The 24,421-nt window shown below is 34.8% G+C and overlaps 2 protein-coding genes across 4 annotated transcripts in view; one reads left to right on the top strand and one right to left on the bottom strand.

The window, feature by feature from the left end:
- Window positions 1–24,421, bottom strand: part of LOC123688782 (neuropilin and tolloid-like protein 2) — a 612,260-nt gene that overhangs the window by 325,088 nt on the left and 262,751 nt on the right. For all 3 annotated transcript variants that reach the window (XM_045627446.1, XM_045627447.1, XM_045627448.1), the window contains one exon: window positions 24,206–24,235. In XM_045627446.1, coding sequence (XP_045483402.1) covers window positions 24,206–24,235 — 30 coding nt within the window. The remainder of the gene's footprint in view (window positions 1–24,205; window positions 24,236–24,421) is intronic.
- LOC123688786 (farnesol dehydrogenase-like) overlaps window positions 19,223–24,421 on the top strand; it is an 84,150-nt gene continuing 78,951 nt past the window's right edge. The window contains exons 1-2 of the mRNA XM_045627454.1: window positions 19,223–19,302; window positions 20,945–20,981. The gene's annotated coding sequence lies outside the window, so the exon portion shown is untranslated. The remainder of the gene's footprint in view (window positions 19,303–20,944; window positions 20,982–24,421) is intronic.

The raw sequence follows: 24,421 nt of genomic DNA, 5'->3' as shown, positions 1-24,421 counted from the left end.
TGGAAGCACTGTTCTGAATCTAAATGGATAGAATCATAGGAGAACCTAGAAGAAAGCTCTCCGGTTTCGATCTCCTTTTGGCGTGAATTTCATTGTATTATCTTTTTACGTCGATGATATCAGTTTATGTTAACACCTTCGCGCACTGCATCGAAATCCTTTGTCGTCTCGAAGACTTCATATTCCCAAGCGGAGAAATCGATTTTCCCCTCAAGCGCGTCCGCTCGAACCTTCGCGGAATTTTCTTTGATCCCATATTTTGTCGCGTCGTCCCCGTTCGAACGAACGGTACGAGACGACGGCCATGTGTGAAATAATACCTGAGCTGTTTTTTAATCGCGCCTTCGCGTCCTTTTATCTAAGAGGATTAATTCCTGCAAGAACTGCTGGAGTGTCGGGAAGAAGATTATATGCTCCGTTGGAATGTCTGCCAACGTACCCATGTGGGAGTGATGCTTCGAGTGGGATCAGAAAAGGCTTATGGATATATAATATGGTCGATATATGGGGCGCGTTCCATGCGTACACAACTCGCCTTTATCTGACTTTGATAACCGCTTAACCGCGAGAACGGTATGAGACAATGTCCATGTGTGAATAGTATATTCTAAAACAAGTTGCAGAATGGGCTCATATTCCAACACGAATGCGAAATTCGAAAACGAGCGACGATGGAGCGAGTTTTCGAACGAGGAATTGCCGTCTGCAACGAGTATCAGACGATATTTTCTCTATTTCAGTCAAGTTTTGTGAAATATTGTCGAAATTCAATGAAAAATGCACATAATATATCCTAGTGTCTTTTGTATTGTATCTTGTCAGTTGGTGTGACTGTTACGAAAATTGACAGATTACGGAATTTGAATATGAATCGTACGTTTCGAATTTTGAAATAATTCACGAATACGCATTGAATTCGAGAATTATGTGTGACGAAATCGATTTAACACCACCAGAATGGACTAGTTTAGTGATTTTGATAGTACTATATTTGACACGATAGAATTAAAATATAGAGCAAAACTGATAAATCAGTGGAAAAATTGTGGAAATCCATCAATAAATGACTGAGAAATAGATTATTTAAATTTACGTATTTTAGCGCGGAACGTCTTTGGTCTGTGACGTCACGGCTCTTGGCTGTGATCGCTACACCATAAATTATGTTTAAATACTTAGCCGCGCCAAGGCTCTCGCGCCGTTGTACAGTGTAGTTTTAACTCGAGTATTGTTTTTATGTCACCATTATGGAAGAAGGCTTCGTGAAAGGACAAAGTGACAATTTGCCTAAAATAGATATATTCGTAGTGATGGAGTTTTTTGCTTCAAATCCATCTTATGTCAGTGCAGAAATAAAAGGAGTTAAACTTTTCAAGTAAGTATCTACTTTTGAGTTTGCTTCATCATGGTTCAACTTATAACGATGATTTATTTGAAAAACGTTTCATAAACAGTTTGTAGTTGAGTACTGGTTGTTGAAGTCTATCAATGGCAAAACATATTTATGTGAGGAGTAAAAAGTAAAAAAAAAAATGTAATTTATATGTATGTATAAGGTAAGTTAATTTAGCCATCGTGTAACGAACAAAACACGACACGAACGTCACAAGTAATTGTACACCAATGAATTCGTAAGCACTCTGCAAATACCAGTCGTCTAGTGTGTGACGTCACGACACTTACACGTACTATGAAATTATTCTTCCAAGCGCAACGTCAAAGTCCCATAACTTTTTCATTTCTGGAGATATTTCAATGATTCTTCCACATTTTTGTTTCATTTTACTTAAACTTTTAGAATTAATCCTTAACATAGAAATGAAAACTAGTCCATTGAGAGAAAGTGCAAATAATGTTGCAAATCATTTCACTTTATCCAAATTATATTATATTGACATTTATTGAAATTTGATAGGATTGGAAGTCAGTAGAGACGACCACAAAACGAAAAATATAATTGAAAACGATGCTGTAATGAGTTCATTACAGCACTGTTTTTAGAACTGTAATGAACTCATTACGATACTGAAATAGAGAAATAATATTTAATTGGTCTTTTGATCGAGGCTTCTCTCCTTTTCTTGTTTTACCATTAGTTTCTGCAAGAACTGCTGAAATATCGGGAAGAAGATTTTATCCCTTCACCTCATGTTTTATAATATTATCCCGGAGAACACAGTAAGTTGAGGTTGGTAATATAGTTAGTGGTCCCCGAAACGTTAACATGGGAGTACCTCAAGGTACGGTGATGGGGCCGATTCTGTTCCTGATTTATGTTAATAGTTTGGCTAGAGTAAGAGATAGATATCAAGGGTCATTCAATTTGATATGCTGATGATACCGCTATTGTCTTCAAGGGTGAAACTTGGCAGGAGGTCTATGAGGAGGCAGGGGAGGGTTTGAGAAAGATGAAGATGTGGCTTGATTATAATAAATTGAGTCTAAACGTGGAAAAAAATAAATTTGTCACATTCACTCTTACCGAAAATAATCAACCTAAATGCTCAAAAAGGTATGTACACGAACAAAAATGTATGGGAGTCAAATGTCGATGTCCAACTATGAGGAAGAAAGAAAGCATAAAGTATCTTAGTGTCGTCATCGATTAATACCTGAGATGGGGAGAACACATAACTTATGTCGTCAATAGGCTCAGAAAACTGACTTATACAATATATGACCTGAAAAATGTTCTGTCCAGAAAAAAACGTGACCCTGGAAATATGGTGGAATCGGTTATAAGATACTATATCACTGGGGAGGAATGTTTGAAAATGTACTAGGTAATGTTTCCTTTTTTTTATTGTTGAGGGATTCTTTCTTTGTATCCATGATTTTTTCTATTAGATTGTAAGTATGAGTTGCAATTGTTCATCTGGTTTTGTTGATATTGTATACGATTAGGCCATGTCGGAAGGAAGACAAAACAAGCCACATGCGCTTAGATGACTGTCTCCTTCTCGATTATGGTATTGTTATAAATTATTTATGTAGGATCCAGTTTATTGTTTCCTGTAAATAATTGAGATCGTCAACCGGATGCTTGGAGACCTATTAGTCTCTTCAAGTGCCAAGGACATGACAAATTCAATGAATTTACAGGGAACGAATTGTTATTGTATATAATGTGAAAAGGATGTGTTATTCTTCGGGGTGTCGAAGAATGTGTCATGTCGGTTGTAAAACTTTAGAGATTTATGGGGTTGGGAAAGTTCCAGAAGAAGACGGTTATGCCAGATGTGTTACATCTTTTTCTCAGGTTCTAGTCCTTCTAGAATATTCGATTTCCAGGAATCCGCGAAGATCTTTGGGGGCGGTACGGCAAAAGCCCTTATTGGACTAGGGGAATGGTACCCTTTCCCTAAGGGTGTGGCCAAGACGAAAGAAGAGATCTATATTCGAGAGAGGGTAGTTCCAATCAGCAGAGAGCACAGTTCAAATTAAACCGAAGACGGGTACAGACGGCACAGTTTAACTTAAGTCTAAGACGGGAGACAGAACAAGTTCGGTCGGTCAACTTGAGACGTACGACGTAAAGACGGTTCGCGGACTAAATTAAGACGAGTCGCGAACAAATCAAAGACGAGACAACCGAAAACTTGAAGTACGACGAAGACGTTTCGAGTAATTAAACTAGAGTTAAAGACGAAATTCAGTACCGTAGTGAGAAACTTGTTAATTAAGACGTAATTAGGATCTTCTCAATACTGAGTTTGTACCGTATGAGTGTGGCTTTGTAAATAGATGTAAATAATTCAAAAGATTTTAATTATTGCAAATCCAACAAAGTCACGGAGAAAAAGACGAAAGGCCAGGTAATCGAATCATACCTCTAGACGATCAATTAACCAAGCCTACATTTATAATTTTTGAGGATTGTGAGTGAATAATGAACCAATAAATTGAACCAATAAATTTTAAATAATTTTTCGTAATTTTACTGTTTCATATTGTCTTCTCTTATAAACTTATACAGTGAAAATTTTGATTCTTTCGTTCCTATGCGTTCGGTGCAGAAATAACTACGAACTCGCACTAACTCATAGCGAAAATCAATCGTCTTGTTTGAAGTAAAGATATCGACTTTTGGACATTCAGTATAAAATAGAGTGAAATTGAATAATAATTCAATTTATGTTGTTGACAGCTCACATTGAAGATATTATGATCGAACGTGACAGATCCTCAATGAACAGAAAGCTTTTAAGATTTCACATGGAATTGATTTCATGTTTTGGTTAAATTTCCCAATTTCCATCTTAATTTAAGAGTTTTAAATAGAACTGCCTCAGAAGTAATTCACCATGAGAATATGTCTAGTCGAAATTTTCTTCATAATACTTGATAAATATGCCTGCATTAGTGTAACAAGGGTCTTTTGTGGGGTACTTGTGCATACAACTTTCTCATCCATAAGGTCCTCACAAAGATACAATAAAAAATATATTTCCCCAACCCCAATTAGTGTGCAGGTACCATGGTACCATTGCGCAGGCAAAAAACTCAGAGAATAAGAAAAGGAAGAAGAAATTAACGTTTTAAAATATGATTTTAGGTATAAAACTGGGAAAAGGAGAGTTCAGAAGATATATTCGTGAATTTGTCAGTGCGTTGCGCCAGTTCCGCTTCCACCAGGCGGGACGGGTTGCACTGACCGATAAATACGCTCGCTGAGCAATCCGTCGACTGATTCCACCGCGCCCCGGCCCGTTGACTTTTTGGTGGACGCAGTTGCATTCAAATGTATGCAGGCGGATTTCTCCGCCCCGGCCCGACCCCCCTAATGGACGCCAATCTTTAGAATGTCAGCCAACGTTAATATGTTGGACTGATTAAAACAGGCTTCTGGATATATTGAATATGGTCGATTTATGAAGCGGGTTCCATTCGTACAACTTATCTTTGTCGGACTTCGGGAATTAGAGAGGATATAATGAAATAAAGACAGAGTAAAACTAGAAAAAAAACATTGATGTAGGGACTGTGATATCATTTCACATACAACAACACAAACAGAGATCAACCATGTCATGAAAAAATTGAAAATCAGGAAAGGTTAACGATAAAATAACAAATGTTATTGCAGCGGCAATATGTTCAATGGACTGATAAGAATAGGACACTATCCAAAAGATGGAAATGGGCAGAAGTTATTGTTTTCAATAAGGAAGAGAATGATACAGACATCCAATAAAAATACAGGCCATTAATTCTACCATCAGAATTTGAAAACATATTTATAGAATCATTGTAAGGAGATGAAGCATGTCATTGTTCAGTAAAGTAGCTATTTTCTCACAGACAACATAAATTATGGACGATAAAAAGAAAAATAAAACGACGCCCTTGGATACATCCTTCAAATTAAAAAAAAATCCAAGAGAATTAGCTTCACACTTCGCATCATAAGTTACGTGATCATCCAGAGAAATGCTTTCCACATTTTGTTTATGCAGGTTGTCAATGTTTTGTCAAACGAACATCATTTTCGGTATAGTTGTAAACAGTATTCAAGTTTTTTATTTGTTCGATGGATTACGCTATCGCATAATGAATTTAAATGCTGTTAAGTATCCAGGATTGACTGCCCCATATGAGTGATTCTTAGGTCAGTCAACCCCAGATATTTATACACCATATGTTCGGCTATTTCTACCTCCTTTCCATAGAGCCTGCAAATCATTTCTGCTGACTCAACCATGCGGTAAAAAAAATATTTGCACCGACAGTATCCTGTTAGCAGTCTCACCATTACCCGAAGCTCAGCTCATTGCAGCTTCGAGAGCTCCCTGGGATAGGTCAGTGAGAGCATCACAAATTTCTTTGCCTGAGCAAAACCAGGAGTGTTCCTCCAGAGGGCTCTTCTATTGCTCTACTCCCACTGTTGGACCACTGCCTTATATTGGTATTTCCAAGTCCACAGAAAGGTTCAGGGCAAGCAGGTATCAACCTTGATGCTCTTTTCGCAAGTTATTCTGTTTTTCATTTCCTTTGAAAACACTATGCCCTGGTCCCCATAGAAAAGTTACTTTATTACCTCTGGCTAGTCATGGTATTACGGTTCTACCATGTCAGCAGAGAGACACCTGGCTATATAAGTTCAGGAACCCTTGACTATTGCAAAGAACGGAGGGTAGGATTTTATTGAAAATTTGGTTTCTTGGTTGAAAACCACTGCTCTATCGAGCTGAATTGTTTTCTGCGTTGCTGCGTTGCCGCTTATATCACAATGTAATTCAGCATAGTTGGCTGTATTTTCGCCCTAAGTTCTTCATTTTTCTTCCTTTTGGTCATAGAAAAAAATTTTATGTAAGGAATAAGAAGCACAAGGACAATCTCTAACCTAACGGTATATAATGCATAATTATAGTAAATTTCATTCTGTAATAAAAGGGTAAAGTTATAGGCCATGGATTTTTGAGGCTTCATTAGCGGATATCTCATAGTTTGTTACATGATAGAATAAAAAAAGATATGATATCGCGCAGCAGTGGGCGTGTCTAATTCCAATAAGTGACGTCACCTTGTGAGTTCGGCGCAATGTTTACTCACATCGACAATCGACACATTTTTGTGGCCGGACATAATTCGTAGTTTACGTGTGGTTTTGATAGTTTTTTCATTTTCGAAGCCATTTTTCAGTGAATAAATTCAAGAAAATGAGGTGTGCTGTCTTTGGATGTGGTGTCGACAATCAGGCGAAAGGATTTTCGCCTGATACGAAGTTCTTCAGCTTCCCAAAAGACAAAGAATTGGAAGCTAAATGGAAACATATTTGCAAACGAGAAGACAAATTTATCCTGAAAACTGCTCGGATTTGCTCCAAACATTTTTGTGATGAGGATTATGAGCGAAACCTGAAGCACGAGTTGCTTGGATACAAGCCAAAAAAATATAGACCCCTAAAAAAGGACGCTATACCATCAAAAAACTTATCGCTACTTAGCAAATCTGAAAAACTTCAAGAAAAGAGTGCATCTCTCAGGGAAGAACGCATTAAGAATAGGGCACGAGAAAAGGAAAGAAAGGAGTTGATAAAAACTGTTTTGGAAGAGTAAGTTATTTTGGGGATTGTACATTATGTCCTATCATTAGATATACATATATACATCATTTTGTTGGTATTTTTCATTTGAGGTATAATATTTAGCAGTGCACATAGATATTGGGTTATTTGTATACTAATTTGGTTTGGTTTGGATTGGTTTTTACAGTCGTTAATTTGAAGCTGTTGGCAAAAACAATATCCTCCTAGCATGTCTATTAACTAACCCTTGCTGGTCAATTTCAGTTGTCCCTTGCATGTATAATATCCAATAAATAATAATAGGTGTTTTTTGCTTGTAGAGTGAATGTTTTGGATGGTGATAGCGTTAACTTTAGTATAAGTGAATATCATCCGATTAATGAAGAAGAGGATTTGGTAGATGCTCAGGTAGATGTATCTACTCGAGAAATAGGGTACATATTTCATATTTTCATCATAATTTGCCGCTGTAGTTTGAAGTTCTAGTATTCTTGGTTTGGTTTTAATTTTCCTTCTTAATACTATTTTTTAGAGTCAATACTGACACACAAGTAGATGATCGTGACAGAATAATAGCTAGCCTTCAAGAAAAATTGAAAATTTTGGAACATAAACAAGATATTATTGGAAATCTATTTAGCAGGGAACAACTAAAAAAACTAGAGGGATCAAAGGCTCGCCTAAGATGGTCTGTCGAAGACATTTCAAAAGCTATTGTAATATATTCTGCTGGTCCCAGATCATACAGATTGCTCTTGAAGAAAGGGTATCCCTTCCCTGCAGTATCCACTCTTCGATGCTGGCTCAGAAAAATTCAAATTTCTCCTGGAATATTAAAAAGTGTTTTCAATATTATGAAGCTATCAGATATGAGTACTCTGGATAATGTGTGTGTTATATCATTTGATGAAATGAAAATTAGAAAATGTTACCTATACGACAAAGTCAAGGATGAAACTTTGAAGCCATACAGCTATGCACAAGTAGTAATGTTAAGGGGACTTTTCAAAAGTTGGAAGCAGCCTATATTTTATGATTATGATTTCAAGCTTACTAAAGAGAAATTATTTGAGATAATCACCTTTGTGGAATCCTCAGGTAATTAATTATTTCTAGTAAATTAATATGCTTTTTTGGATAATTTAATTTTTCATGAAACAATTTATTAAATAATTACTTGCAGGTTTTCAAGTTGTGGCTATGGTAAGTGATCTGGGAGGTGGAAATAGATCTCTTCATAGTGAACTGAATTTGAAACATAATAACACTAGCTTCACAAATCCTTCTAATGGTGAACCTGTTTTTGTATTTGCTGATGTTCCCCATCTAATGAAGTTAATAAGGAATCACTTTGTTGACTATGGGTTCATAGTAAATGGGAAAGAAATAAATAAAACCACAATTGAACAACTCTTGGAAGTCACAAGCACTTCTGACTTGAGAATAACACACAAAATTTCAAAAGAGTCCTTAAATGTACAAGGAGCTGCCCGTCAAAAAGTAAAACATGCCACAAAGTTATTTTCACATACAATATCAATGGCCATTTCTCGATGTGGAACAATGGGGTCTATAAATCAACCAAACTGGGTAGAATGTGCAGAATTCTTCAAACTGGTATTTATATTATTTGTTTAATTCCATCTTCTTAAAAAATAGTAAGCTATTCCTATGCCTTTTAAGGTGAATGATTGGTTCGATATATTGAATGTACGAGTTCCTAAAAGTGACAGTAGAGATACAACCAAAGCTTATGGACTTGCATTAAGAACACAAGACAGTATACTCACTAAAATGAACCATACTATGGAGAACATGAGAGTGAAGGGCAAAAGAACTTTACTTCCATTTCAAAAAGGTAGGTACAGTAATAAAGTTTTTCTTTATAGCTTTCTATAAACATACATAAACTAAGTGACGTGGCTAGAGGAGGAAAAAAAAGAGGGGTGTTTATGGATGAGTTATCTAACATTGCTTTCATTCTCTGTCAATTTTGTTTAAGAATATTGCAGTTTTTCAGAGGGGTTGTAGCTCAAAGTGTAATTTGGGAGAAATTTGATGCCTACGACAAAGAAGAAGGTCAAAATTTGGCAATAAGAGTTTTATATGACTTATAATCAGTACTTTGGATTTACATAAGGATCAAATTTTCTAGTTTTCTTTGTTTTAGGTGTAATTATGACAAATACCTCTTTGAGATTGTTATTCGAGCATCTGAAGGCAAGATTTTCCACAAAATACCTTCTGACATACAGGCTAAACCAAGACGTTTTGGAAAACTTTTTTGGAGTTATAAGGGCTAAGGGAGGGCTTCATGATCATCCAGATGCCCTTGAGTTTAAATACAGATTGAGGTCCTACATTCTCGGTAGAAATGAGGGCTCTCTTTCAAGTTTTGGCAACGTTGAGGAGGACGATACTCCTGATTTACCTATTGAGGAAGTTAATCTATGTGGACATTATTTTTCAGCGGTTGACGACAACAAAGAACCTGAGGAGCCTAGTGACTCAACAACACTTAACTCAGTTGATATTGAACTGAGTGATATTGAGTATGATGGATTGGAAAACCTGGCTGGTTATATTTGCTATAAAATGAAACATCTTGATACCTCTACCTCTACAACTTCAACATCGAGCTATACTTGGGTTTCACATTTGAGTGAAGGTGGCTTATCAAAGCCATCTTCAGAATTCATGATACAGTTGGAAGAACTTGAGAAAATATTCAGATCTGTAAATAAGGACAGTTTATTGATCTCCAAGAATTATTTGAAGAAATTAGTGGAAATGAGTTCTCATGTGTTGTGTGAAGAGAAGACCAAATTATTGTTTTTTCGTTCTCGAATGTTTTTTAGAATGAGGCAGTTGAATCATGATTTGCTTAATGTTGATATTTCTAGAAAACGAAAATATAAAAAAATAATGAAATAAATATATGAACTGAGTTTTAACATTGTTTTATTTGCAATATAATAGTAAGATTAACCAAGGGTTAGTCTAAGTCTAGTTGTTAGGTAATGATTGTTTTCAGCCTTGTTACTATTGTTGTCGCCTTAGTTACAAGACCTAAACTTAAACTCAGATCTTGATAAATACTGATACTTGATACATTTTTGTTGTTTATATAACACAGTAGGTACAGACTGTCGTGCGATTATATTTTGAACTCTGCACCTACATCCTAATCTACTAAAAGTTGAATTTACTATAGACGAAAATGTTAGTGGTTTGTAGGGCTGGGTGACAGTAAACAATCCTTTTCGATTGGCCGACGTTTCGAGCAAATTTTACTCTTTTTCAAGGCTTAAATAAAATCACAGTCAAAACAATATCACAAATACAAATTAATGACAACGATGGTCAATAAACGATACAACAAGAAATGATGAAGGCGAACACATCAAACTGAAAACAAATTGAATTTACTCTTGTATTTGATATGTATAGTTTTCTAGAGAACCAAAATAGAACTTAAATGGGTAATATATCAAACTTTTTTAATTGATCCAAATATATGACAGGTCTTCTATTTGGGGGGAGGTTTTTGGAGCATATTTATACGATTTTGTTTTGTTTGATGTTGATTTTAATGCCCTGTATACGAATTTTCAGACATATTTCAGAGTGCCATAAGAGGGAGGCTGAAGCCTCAAAGGCCTCCCACGCTACGCCAATGTTCAATACTTTAGTGTTCAAGAGGAGAAACCATTGAACATTCTCATTTCAAGGAGGGACACAATTTTTTTTGCGGCATCTAGGTTATAGGAGAGGTGAAAAATATAAACGGACACCCTGCATTTACTTATTTTGAGTTCGATAATTTTTCATCACATCCAACTAGTAACTTAAAAACCTTCCAAACAACTAATATTTCAAATTTCTACTTGCTAATATTAAAGCGCGCCATGAATAACTCACAAGATGACGTCATGCTGCGCGGATCGGACGAATTTGGAACCGCTACGTATCATATCTCTTCTTTTCATTGTATCATGGTTTGTTATGATTGTAGAATGGATGTAATTGAGTTTTTGTTCGATTTTTCTTTTCGATTTAGGTAATAATGGTGATGGCGCTGTCTCGTTGATGTTTAGACATTTGAGTCTTTTTTCTTTTGAATCATCACGTGTGCAGATGACATGTAAGATACGAGCCTATGCTCAGGTCACGTCATCGTTACCTTTATTATGTAAAAAAGTTTTTTTTGTAATATTTTGATGAATATTTGATTGAAGTTATGTTTTGCACCAAAAAAAAGGTAAATCATTCAATTACTGGAGAACCTTTAGAGATAGAGACAGGGAAGTGAATCCAAAAAAAATCCGAAAAAATAATAATATACAGTGTGTTCCATTTGATATATGGAAGTTGTTAGTATTTTGTTAGTAAATCGTAGCCCACCCTGTAAATTCAATTTATAAGGATGCAGTTGATGATTCACCATCTAGATTATCTATATGTACGTTAATGATATTGTTCTGTTAGCAAAGATAACATTCAAAATATTGCATAATCATTATGTAAAGTGTAGAAAGGATATATAAGGGAAAGAACTTGAGACTGATCAAACCGATGAACAATCAAAAGAAAGAGTCACACTTTCCTGCAGTGCATTTCTGGAATTCTCTCAATTCAACAGGCACAGAAGAGACTCCCTAAAAATGCTTCATATCCATGCAAACTAGATATCAATCCCAGATCTACCTTCAATGATCGAAACTCAAAGTTCAATTCAACATCGAATAAGTTCTTCGGAAGGCGTTGCTGTATGTTTCAATTTTTGAAAGCTCATCCGCTTATTCCATCTTCTTGGCAGTTCCGTCAAACGGAAACTGGAATCCAATTTAAATTAGGAATCGACTTTTTTCCCGTCTCGAAGATCTCTCCACAAATATAATACCCGACAAAAGCGGTGTGAATAGGTCAAATCCACCATTCAATACACATGAAAGATGCTCTGTCGATATGTCTGGCAAGATTGATCCCACGAAGAAAGGGTCCGACAAAAAAATTCAATTAACGGCGACGTATGGGACCTCTATTAAACTCTCGGAAAGGTCAAATCTTCGGTCCTGCTGGGTACTTTGGTGGTAGTGTTATATTTGAAAATCGCCAGTTGAAATTGTATTTAGGAAGAAAGGTTCGAGTGCTATTCTTCCGGAGAGATTTCAGTTTGGAAAGAGGAATAACTCTTAGATTCAGCGTGTACAAGGTGAAGTCCTTATTTTCTTTCTCAATATACTGCTCAACAATAGATTTGCACTCTTTCAAATACACTTCGAATTCAGGTTTATTTTATCCAATATTGAACTTCTAAACAGTTCAAGCAAAACAATTTCCAACTCTAAGGTTTTCACACTTAACATTCTGAAAATTGTAAGTGGAAAGAAGGTACACAATTCGCTCGCTAAATCGTATCGATTCTCCTTAAAAGTCGCTTCCTTGAATTTTTAGCTTGAGAAAACCAATCTTAACAATAAGTGTAATTTGTCGAGAACATGATGACATAGACCCATCAAATTTAAACCATATGTTGATATAATGAGAGTCTACAATCTTTTCAGAACAAATTCCTTCAACTAACGTTGCAGAATAATGAAGGCCATTCGTCCATAATCTGACATTGATTTATGATAGTAATAGATCAGATGCTCTTCTCCTGAAAACCAAATTAAAATGATACAACAAGCAATGCTTTTAACTTGTATAACCTTGACTTTCATTTTTAATCATATAAATGACGAAAAGTGTCTTGAATAACACATGCTTAAGGCAGAGTCAATCGTTAAGGATAAAACAGTGAAGCGACCGTTTCAGGCGCCACCATTTGAGGAGCGGCAATTCGGCCAAGTTTGCTGGCTGCCTTTATATAAAACACTACCTTTGCTTTCGAATTATTTGTAAACCGACGTTCACACATTCATCATAGGGAAAATTGCTACAATTCTGCAAACTAGTTTCTGTTAGATGCCATATGTTTTCATGGAAACCCATGCTTGCAATACCAATTAATTTTCGATGCAATACTGAAACTTTGCATGCACTACCACCCTTTGTATCTTGTGGTGTGTGGCAATCATTCGTCGAACGTACGCATTGCACTGTGGATGTGAAAATCAGATATAGTACCTACTTGCGAATTATTTATCGGCGTTAAATATTCTTCATGTACTAGAATTACATTTTTTGCATGTTCCATCCCTACAATCTCTCTCGGTATAATTTCATGGAACGAAACAGATATAGAAAACCTGCAACGCAGAACTTTGATGACAAAAGCATATACAAGCACCATCCTAAAAGCAGCATTGAGATGACAATAATACCCAGGAATAAAGGAGGCAGGGATCTACTACAGGATGTACAGGGAGAAAGAGAAAGCAAGTACGTCAGAGATTTACCAAACACTGTGTGAAGATGTGGACTAAACAAAATTCGAAAATGCACAAAAATGTGGTAGTAAATCGAAAAAATATGAACGAGATAAGAAACAAGGGATTCTCCGAATCAAGACAAAAATAAATTTCTATGGGTAGTCATTCCAATTAAATAGTTATTTATGCAACAAGTGCAAAAAGTGAATGTTTATTCATTTGTTATCATTTTTTGCTTTTTGCATGAACGTAGAAAAAATGTTGTATGCAACTCGTGCAAAAATTGTTTATTGCACTCGACGGGAAATTGTCCGACGAGGCCGTTAGGCCGAGTTGGACAACACGTCGGACAACAACTCGGCCTAACGGCCTCGTCGGACAATTTCCCGTCGAGTGCAATAAACAATGCTCGTGCAAAAATTGTTTATTGCACTCGACGGGAAATTGTCCGACGAGGCCGTTAGGCCGAGTTGGACAACACGTCGGACAACAACTCGGCCTGACGGCCTCGTTGGACAATTTCCCGTCGAGTGCAATAAACAATTTTTGCACGTGTTGCATACAACATTTTTTCTACGTTCATGCAAAAAGTAAAAAATGATTTATTGAGGTGCGGCACTAGGTGTAGGAAAATGAAGAGCGCAACTTGAATACTTTATTATTAATATCGATTTGCATTGAAACAGGAACTTATACGTTACGAACAATTTAACTCAAACTTTATTTTTACCCTCAATGTTGAAAATGAATGAACAATTGGTACAATTTTCAATATGAATATTTCGTAGTGAAGTACTTTTTAAATCCACTTCTTGATTTGTTACTGCTGTAACCGTACCAGTACTTGGTAACTGTACAGTGCATCCCATTTTGGGCGAGACAGCCAGGTTTCTCGCTTGTTATTTAAGATAGAGCCTTGCGGTCTCAAGTTGGTCTAATCAGATTTTGGATAACTGTTTCCGTTCAAGAGATACAGGGTGATTTTGGAAATTGATACTTTTCGGACCCCTCCTTTATCTCCGAAGTTATAAGAAATAATGCTGAGGTAAAAACTACGTCTGAATCAGAATTCTGCGTAGAATCCAGTGGCGTACTCAAAAAATTTTTTCGGGGTATGGTTTTGAAGATTCAACACAAACCTATATTTTTTTAAATGGAACACCATGTATATCATTACTCCTATGAATTCGTTATTTTTTTCCCTTCAAAATGATGTATGATACTATGTAGGTAGGATGTTCAAAAATGTTAAAAAAAACACTAAAACATCAAGTGATGATGATTTTTTGTTAATAGGCCATGAATTTTCTATGTTTCAATAAGAGGATTATTACTTCTGATTTTTAAAAGTAGTAGGTCATTGATGATACAAACATCCTTGTTGTTATTATGGCTACTCTGCATTTGGGAGCATTGTTTTATCAAGTAGGCATTAGAGGGAAAAAATCAATCTGATCTAGCTGTCATCGCTACGTATTATTGTTATTATTATTGATTCTTCTTTTATATGGGAAATCCATTGCCCATTAACAAAAAATCGTCATTATTTGATGTTTTAGTGTTTTTTTTACATTTTTGAACATCCTACCTACATAGTATCATACATCATTTTGAAGGGAAAAAAATAACGAATTCAACGAAATAATGATATACATGGTGTTCCATTAAAAAAAATATAGGTTTGTGTTGAATCTTCAAAACCATACTCCGAAAAAAATTTTTGAGTACGCCACTGGATTCTACGCAGAATTCTGATTCAGACGTAGTTTTTACCTCAGCATTATTTCTAATAACTTCGGAGATAAAGGAGGGGTCCGAAAAGTATCAATTTCCAAAATCACCCTGTATCTCTTGAACGGAAACAGTTATGCAAAATCTGATTAGACCAACTTGAGTTTCACGAAAAAGTAGGACAGGAACGTGAAAACCGCAAGGCTCTATCTTAAATAACAAGCGAGAAACCTGGCTGTCTCACCCAAAATGGGATGCACTGTACATCGTTATTACCTTCAGGCTGAAATATTTGTTTGTCATGATGACAGCACGTTGAAATAGAATGACAGATGAGTGCAATAAAAACTTTATTGCACTAGTGCAATAAAGAACTTTATTTTCCACTAAATATAGTTCAATAAAGTTTTGCTTTTTGCATGAATGTAGAAAAAATGAATTTAAAACAAACATGTCAATGGGCAACTATGACATACTATGTTGACTCGATTTCATTAGCGTTTATTAGGTTTTCCCTCTCTTTGACTTGTCTGAATGTCGACGTTATTCGAAAATACACTATATTTAGTTATTATTATTGTAGAAGTGAATTCTATAGTGGGAATTTCAACACCAACAGAGAATCAGGAAAAGTCCCCAACACAAAATGAATATTCAAAAATGGCCTCCAATAATTCCACTCTGATCCGATGGGTGGGGTTTGGAAGTCGGAAAGTCCTTGAACTCAATTCGAGGACGGCAATTAAGTTCTAGTTAAAAGTTCGTGGGTACGCTATTAGCTTAATTCATCACATAAATTATAAGCGATTATTAATGAACAAGTTGGAGCCCACTCTCTACGTGATCAAGGTGTTAATTGCGGTTATTTGTGAAATGAAATATTTAAAAATTAACGGAGCAGACCTTTTTTTGTCTTTTGGAAACCATATTTGCCCATTCCGCTTTTGTTTGGGGTTTGTGAGATGACTGTGAAAAGCCTTGGGGGTATTTACCTCCAAAAGGAAAATTGGTAATTTCAATCAAGATATAATATTTGTACTTAGATCACTTTGTTTCCTCTTCACATTTCTGTATTCACTTAACGATAAAGATAATTGAATATCATGGTTAGTGAGATGAAGCGAGAAATATAATTATTAGAGACCGGAATTTTTGCAGAATAAAAAGCTTCAAATCTGCTAGGCTTTTCTCTACAAATTTCTATAATACCTTACGGTGTGTGAATATACTAAATCAAATCAATGATTTCTACTCATGTTATTGAAAGTAATGAAATTTTCACATTCTACTCTATCCATCGTCACCATGGCGGCCCTTTGAAGTTTTTTCCTTATTCTGGATTTTCCTCTAGACTAGACCATATCCTCCCAATTATGCTTTGGTCTCTCTTTGCGAGGTTTTGAATACACTCTCGTCTTTCATATTAAGTTCATAAATGATGAATTTATCAACGAGAAAAATATAATAATATGAGTATCAAAAATAGCCTCAAAAGACTCTAAATGCACCGAATTAGTGACTAAATTAATTTCACAAATATTGGTCATTAATATATCTGAAGTGGTATTGTAGTTATTAATAATAAATTATTCATTTTTGAAAACTTTACCACCCTGTATCTCAAAAGCTAAGACGTTTAGGACACATGTTCATATGAAATATTTTTCTTGAAATGTGCCCAAAAATCACCTCCATAAATATTGAAATTCAATTAGGAAACATCCTCTATATTTTAAATGCTACCCATTAGTTCTCGAGTACCGTTTCAGACGAGATAGATAACATTGACAGCACAGCAAGAGAAATTGGGAAAATTCTCGCAAGTTTCTATTGATTAAGAGACTGTGAATTACGCCCTCGTAACTAGCAACACTCGCCCTATTGATGACATGATCGTCGGCGCCACCACCAACTGTGTGGGAGTGAGAGAGAGAGAAAGAGAAGAAAATCATTCTAAAAAAAAAACGATCATTCCCCAACACCTACAGTTTTCGCTGGATTGCAAAATGTGGGAGAGCTCAGAAAAGTTATTTCAACTCTGGAAAAATAACATGTTTTGTTACATTAATGTCACATTAAACGATCAAATATTGCAATAATCTTCTTTTTTCGAGCATTTTGAGATTCTTTTACTTTGTCAGGTGAGACGCTTTTCCGCTTGAGTCGCTCTTTAAGGCCGGTTCTTGAACAACGTATAAACGAAGCTATCCTATAATTACATAGCTGGACTATGAATAAAGTAGTTTCAAAAACACTTACATCAAATATACAGGGTAAGTCTTCGACTTGTACATATATTTTAACCGAAGATTCTTGAGGTCAAAAGAAACACTTTTTTCATTTACAATTTTTTCCGATTCGGCCCTGTTAAAAAGATATAGCCATTTTAAATTTTCATAATGAGCTAATTCACCCCTGGTAACCGGAACACTGAAGTTTTCGCAAGTATAAGATATACAATTTGAACCTTGGAAATAAGCTACTAGATTGAAAAAACCATCATAAACTCACGTTTAACATTCCATTTGTTGAACAAAGTAGTATTTATAATACAATAAATGAGTTATCCCAATTTCATTGACGATAAAGATTAAATATTTTCTCTTGATTTTCTATTTCATTTTCGATAATCATAACGAATTGAGCTCGCTTCCACCCATATACCCCTGATACTCATAATCCATATCAAAATAAAATGTTGATTTTAATGAAGTATCTTCTTGTTATAAGAGCTGTGTCAAAGCTCAGTAATTTGTAATCAAATAGAAGAGTTGAGGTGAGCTTATTAAAATAACTTCATTCTCAAACTAAGTTGGCTAGTACTTCAATTCTAAAATCTGAGACATGACATCATAGTAAATATTCATTTCTGTGGTTTTTTTTTCACAACAGAACAGAGTTGCATTTAGCCAAAGTACCCAATTTTTCGAATTTCACAGATAATTTTTTTTTTAAGATCAAGTTACTCGAAAACGGCGCTTCGTAGGAGAAAATATGAGGAATACTTTTATTTTTCAAACTAGCCAAATATTGTTCAATGAACGTTCAAATTACTTTTAAGAGTTGGGTTCTTCGAATTTCTGGTATTTTTATGTGATGTAATGTTCAAAATGAAGAAACTGAAAGATGTGTAGGGAATCTTGTGTTCGGAGAAGATGTATCACATCAAGGAAAAGCTATATTTCAAAAATCATTTCCTTCAATAGAACCATTTACGAGATAAAGCTGAAAATCACATTTTTTTTATTGATATTCAACAGCTTGTATCTTAGTAACCGGGCCGAATCGGAAAAAACTATAAAGAAAAAAAGTGTTTCTTTTGACCTCAGGAATCTTCGGTTGAAATATATGTACAAGTCAAAGACTCACCCTGTATAAACGCAGAAAGATATCTTGCACAGGGTAAAATAAAGTGGTTCGATGTATAATGTCGGAAAACAGGAAATACTACCACATGCGAACAAATGGACAATTCCACATCTTCGAATCCTATATCCGTCTGAAAGATTATTGGCCATAAGAACCAGCAGCCATTGGTGAAAACATGTTGAGTGCTGTTCGGAAAAAGATATTTCTCCTTTTCACCCCACAAACTTCCTTCCATAAATCGCCAAAACGCTGAAACTTCCCGCGTTTTCAACGTAGCATCAAAAATATATGGAAATCTGTTTTTTATTAGGCAATAACATACAGTTCGGGTAACGGTCTAACATCCTATATATTTCATTACGTAATCCTTTTGTTACCCCCCAGATGAAATATCTTCAGCCCAGGACTGTTCTTGTCCCGGGTCAAAATCCAATTTGACCATGAAAGGATTTCGTTTCTGAATTATCCGCAGAAGGGATCCCATTTGTATGCCTGGAGTCCATAAACATTGCGTAAATTATGAACATCATCTTATTAGCTCTCGTCTGCCGCGTTTCCGCCTTACAGTCATAGAAATTTATATCGCGATCCGTATCGCATTCTCATTAATGAAATAATAAAGTTTCATAATTATAATTTGAAATATGAAACAATGCATTTCGGTTTATGGTATCGTGATTTTAAATAACGTTGCAGATTGGTAAGAACTTCGGTTTACTACCAAAAGCAGATAAGAACGTTTTGTTAGTTAGTTTCTGTCTCCAATAATAGAACTACATAAAGGAAAGCCTTTAATAAGTAAGTGAAAAAATAATTTAAATGTTGATTCAGTAATATCTACTTGAACATCGTCGGACTATTGTAAATTTTGATAATTTGGGTAAAATTCGTCTAGAATGCCCGATATTCACAACTTTGGTAAATCTTTTTTCTTTTTGGAACTTATAGGTCGCATTTTCGAGTATACGTTTTTTAACATAATTTCCTTGAGAATGGGCATTTTTCGACTGCTGAGGTATGATTTTGAACATATTTTATTATTTATTTTTCATAAGTTTAGAAAGTCTTTGTAAATCGAGAAAATTTTGAAACTTTTTTTTCGATGCTTTTGTTCTAGCCATGTGAAATACTCGTATGATTAACCAATTATGCATTGTAAGAAAAGAAACATAATTCTTGTCTCGTTCAATGGCACTGTGCATGCTATCTACTTCCATGTAGCTGGTCTACTTTCAGGAAAGTTCAATCAAGTTTTCAAACCAAATTGAGTAGCAAAGCGCTTACATTTGGGTTTCATTTTTGACTGCTATGAGTGTCTGAAAACAATAAGAGCTCTTTTAAACTAGTGAGAAGCTGATTAATGCTCGGATTCACATTAGGAATGTTTCTCTTTTTAAGCTACCCCTTTTTTCTATGAAGCTCCAAAAACAACAAAACGTATCATTGGCGGAGCTAGCTCATACACTGTTCAAATATTTAGTCTATAATACATTGGACTGACGTCGCTACTCAGTATTTGCAGCACACATTGCAAGTCAAATGTAGCACATACAAAATTCATAACTCTAACTTTGTCTCTTGACCCACATGTTTTCCTCTTAACTCTTTTCGAGCTAGTTGTTCTTCATATTGCGACTGTGAGTGCTTTTTTTTTGTACATCATTAGTTTTGTATTGTGCACACAGCGGGCAGATCCTTCTTTGTATTGAAAAAAGAGTAGTTGTGATTATTTCAAAAAATGCGTCTATAAGTGATAAATAATACAGGTTATGTACCGTCATTCTCATATAATTGCTCATATATTGAGAACATCTTTATTTTACTCAATTTAAAATCTGGATATTTCCGTTTCGTTGAACTTCTCATATAGTAGAGAACCATTACAGGAAAGCTTTCAATATGTTTCTTGACCTATTCGATATCATCAATGTTTGTTTTGTTTTTTGGTGGTCCTCTACTTCTTTACTAGGTTCCTATAAATATTTGACCTTCACTCTTAACGAAGAACAAATGCTCAAATGTTTACATAACCGTTTGTTATAAAGCAACATTTCAGCAAAAACAGATAAGTGAAGTTTCAAATTCGTTTAACGATGTAGGTTTCCCTTAGATAATTCAGACAAAAAAAGGTGAATAACACATATCTGGTTTTGCACTGTCAGATATGCTGAGGTAATGATAAAATTAACTGCAGAAAACAGATAATTACACTTATCTGTTTGATACGCATAGTCATTATAACAATTTACTATACTTCAACAGCAAAAATTAGTTGAATGCCATCTAACTTGTTTTTCCAGAGGAATTGAATCCTTTTTTTCATATTGAATTTTTACTTTTCGTTACATGGACACTCAACTAATTTGAGCTGTAGAGTTCTCAGCAAAATGAAAAATTGCCAAAACAAGCCTATTTAATTCACTACTTTTCCGTTTTCCAGCAGTTATCTGGTTTATGCAGTACATTTATAGACCTTGGTAAGTTATTTCGGTTCTAAGGAACAAATAATACACTATGGATCACTTAGCTAATCTAGTGATTGCCAACATTCGAATCGGATAGGTACTTGAAGAAGAAGATTATGGAAATTAATTTTATTATTTCTTTTTTCCGTAATCAAATGAAAAATAATGAAAATGAATGTAATATAATAAATTTTAATGGTGAATCAGTGTAACTCTCATGTTCAGACTGATAATCTGTATGTGTAAACATACATTAAGGATTTCTTCTGGATATGGCTTAGCCAGTATAACCTCAATTAATCGTGAGTTCCATCTAATTAGATGTAAAATCTAAGTCGAATTTGATATCACCATTGCCACGAAATTTTGGCATCCCAAATACATAAATAACGCTGCTACGAATAATATCCTATTGAAACTATAGGAAAAAAAAGGATAATACAGTAAAACCTCGATTATCCGTTCTCCTATTATCCGTTTTACTCTGTAATCCGTGCTCGTCGACATTTTCACTCATCCGTTCCCACGAGCAGACATCCACTCGATTATCCGGGATTCAATTCATTACGCATGCGCCATAGTAATAATTTGGTATAATTTGAAAATGTTTTAGTCGATGATGTTGAGGAATGGCTAAATTCGGATTTAAATGAACCCGGTTATCAGATACTGGATGATTCAGAAATCGCATCAAAATTTTCCCAACCTAACCACTGTATGGATACAGACGATTGTCGATTAAAGTGTTGAAGAATTTTCCACGCAGGAAATAGTTATTCATAATACAAGTGCAGAAGGCATTGATATTCTTCCACGACCTCAAAATTCAAAAACGAGCCACGAAGTGGCGAGTTTTTGAATGGATGAGTGGTAGAATGAGCCTTCTGTACGAGTATTATACATTATTTTCTCTAATTCATTGCATTTTTATTGAAATTAATGAAATATTTCCATAAATATCTTTTAGTGATTTTTGCATTGAAAAATGTTGGTTGGGTGAACTGATTTCTTCAAGGCAAATTGATGAATCGATAGATAAAGCCGTGGCGCAAAGTTCGGAGTACCAACATATAATAATAAAATATAACCATGAAAACTGTGCGTTTCAGATATATTCTCGCACGATATTCTTCTACAAGATGTGGAAGAATGAACGGAATAACCACAGAATTAGAGAAGCACTGTTTCTGCCAAAGACGCGTTGAGATTTGCAAATGGTCTGATGCACTATTTAGAGCAGGAAAATGATACGGATTATATTGATGTCCTCCACTTGAGAAAAATTCGGGCTCACATTTGTCTCAAGATGAATAATAAAAAAAGACAGACAAAAATTACATACTTTTTCAACTAAAATATATACATTCGATGTATTATAGGTACCAATGCAATGATTTGTTTTTCATTTGTATATTTTTATATGATATTATGATTCTATTGATTTTGTTGCTTAATAAATAATTGTACCCCATACATTTCTCTAATTTTCATAGTTGTTGTGCGTATTTTGAGGAATTTCGATTGTCCGTGTTTTTCGATTATCCGGGAACCGTTTCCCCTCCATTAGGCCGGATGATCGAGGTTCTACTGTATATCAATCCAATTCTAATAACTTCCAATTCTGACCATATCTATAGAAAAAATATTACAGAATATCTTTGAAAGCCAACTTCAGCAATATGTCGGAATCTATAAATAAAAAATATTTGGTTTAGATAGAATGACTTCGAAAGACTCTAAAAAGTTCATGAATTCGTATTTATATTCATGAAACGAAACCATTAAAAATGCTGAGTACAATCTGAATACCAGTCTAAACAGTTAATTCGAAAGTTGTTCTCGTTTCGAGTGTTTCTCTGAACCATGAAACACAGAAGTTAGCAAAAATTACCTCTTCCTCTTATTTCTTTTTAATTCTCTTCCTTGAAATTATACGCCACTTCGCGACGAGTACGGAATGACCAAATTTTTTGATCAACACAAATCAACATTATTTCAGTCTAATTTTAAAGTTGGAGGATAATTCATTTAGTCTTCGCTCTGCATTACAAATGCTTGTTAACGTTGATTCATAGAGTTCTAGAGGTCGGATAATCCCGATGGCAAATTGACCAAAAAATTATTCCAAGAATGATACGAATTCTTTTCAAGATGAAATCTGTTGTTGAAGTTCATTCATTGGAGGATTTAATTTCAATCAATTCAATGGTAGTGTCCTGTATTTTGATTTCTAACCAATAACTGAAATATGTATATATTCTTTTGAGAAAGAGCAATACAAATTATTTCATTCAAACAATGTCCAGGGTCATGAATCCCCACCAATTATTTGTACAGCAGATTTTAAATGGCATAAGTGAAAAGAAGATTCAACTCCAATTAACTAAGTGTGAATATGAAACACGGAACAAGACGAATCAATACCTTATTCCAAGAGCAGGAAAACGTATAGGCCAAAGATGCTTTGCCTATCTGGCCCCAAGAATATATGCCGCTGTTCCAAAAGAATTGAAGAACATCACAACACTCATTAAGAAGAGAAAAAGATTGAAAAATTGGGTAATTGACAAGGGCAGAAGATATTTTAATTCAATAATAAATCCCCAATAACGCTCACCATTTTTCACTGATTTTTGCTAGAAGAGAAATGAATAAATTACTTACTGGATTCAACCTTCCTCCATATAAGTATATTGATGTAACTTGAAATAGAGAATGAGCTTTTTGATGCAGTGTTGTTTGATGACCGAGTAGCTGATAGTGGAGATGACCGAATGAGTGCGCCCCTGAGTTTATGATATAATATATGTATATAATTGTATGTATAGAATGGGCACTTATCTATGATCATTACTGTGCTATTGAGTTTTTGTTGATTTTTATATTTTTATTGAAATATGTTAAAAGAATTTGATCTTGATTTGTGAATTTATTTGAATACTGGCTACTGCATTATATTTTGTTTATTTAAAAGTCACGTACAGGCTCACGCCTCTGTGACTAAATGTTTATACCCTGTAGCTTACAGAATAAACCATTTTATTATTATAATGAAGCATATGTGTCTATGAATCTCAGTATTAGCAGAGGAAATGTTACGGGGCATCATAGATTTCAACGTATGATACAAGAGAACAGATAAAAACTGAAATATGTAGTATGTATATTGAGTGAATATTTCAATTCTGTGCAATCCCTCAATTCAATTAACGTTCCTAATTTGTGTAGTTACTTACCCCAAATCAACTCTGAAAGTGTGGAACAACCTGGAACAAAAAATTGAAATTATCAACTCGGTATTAGATTCTCAAAATTTATAAAAAAGAAACAACTAAATCGACATTTCCACTATCAATAAGAAAATGTACCGAATGAAATTGATATAGATATTCGAAAATATGAAGTTGTATTCAAATAGTTATTTTTATAAAAACAATGACTTCATAAAAATT

This window comes from Harmonia axyridis, chromosome 1, assembly GCF_914767665.1.
Source record: "Harmonia axyridis chromosome 1, icHarAxyr1.1, whole genome shotgun sequence".
NCBI lineage: Eukaryota > Metazoa > Arthropoda > Insecta > Coleoptera > Coccinellidae > Harmonia > Harmonia axyridis.
This window is presented reverse-complemented; position numbering and strand designations above follow the sequence as displayed.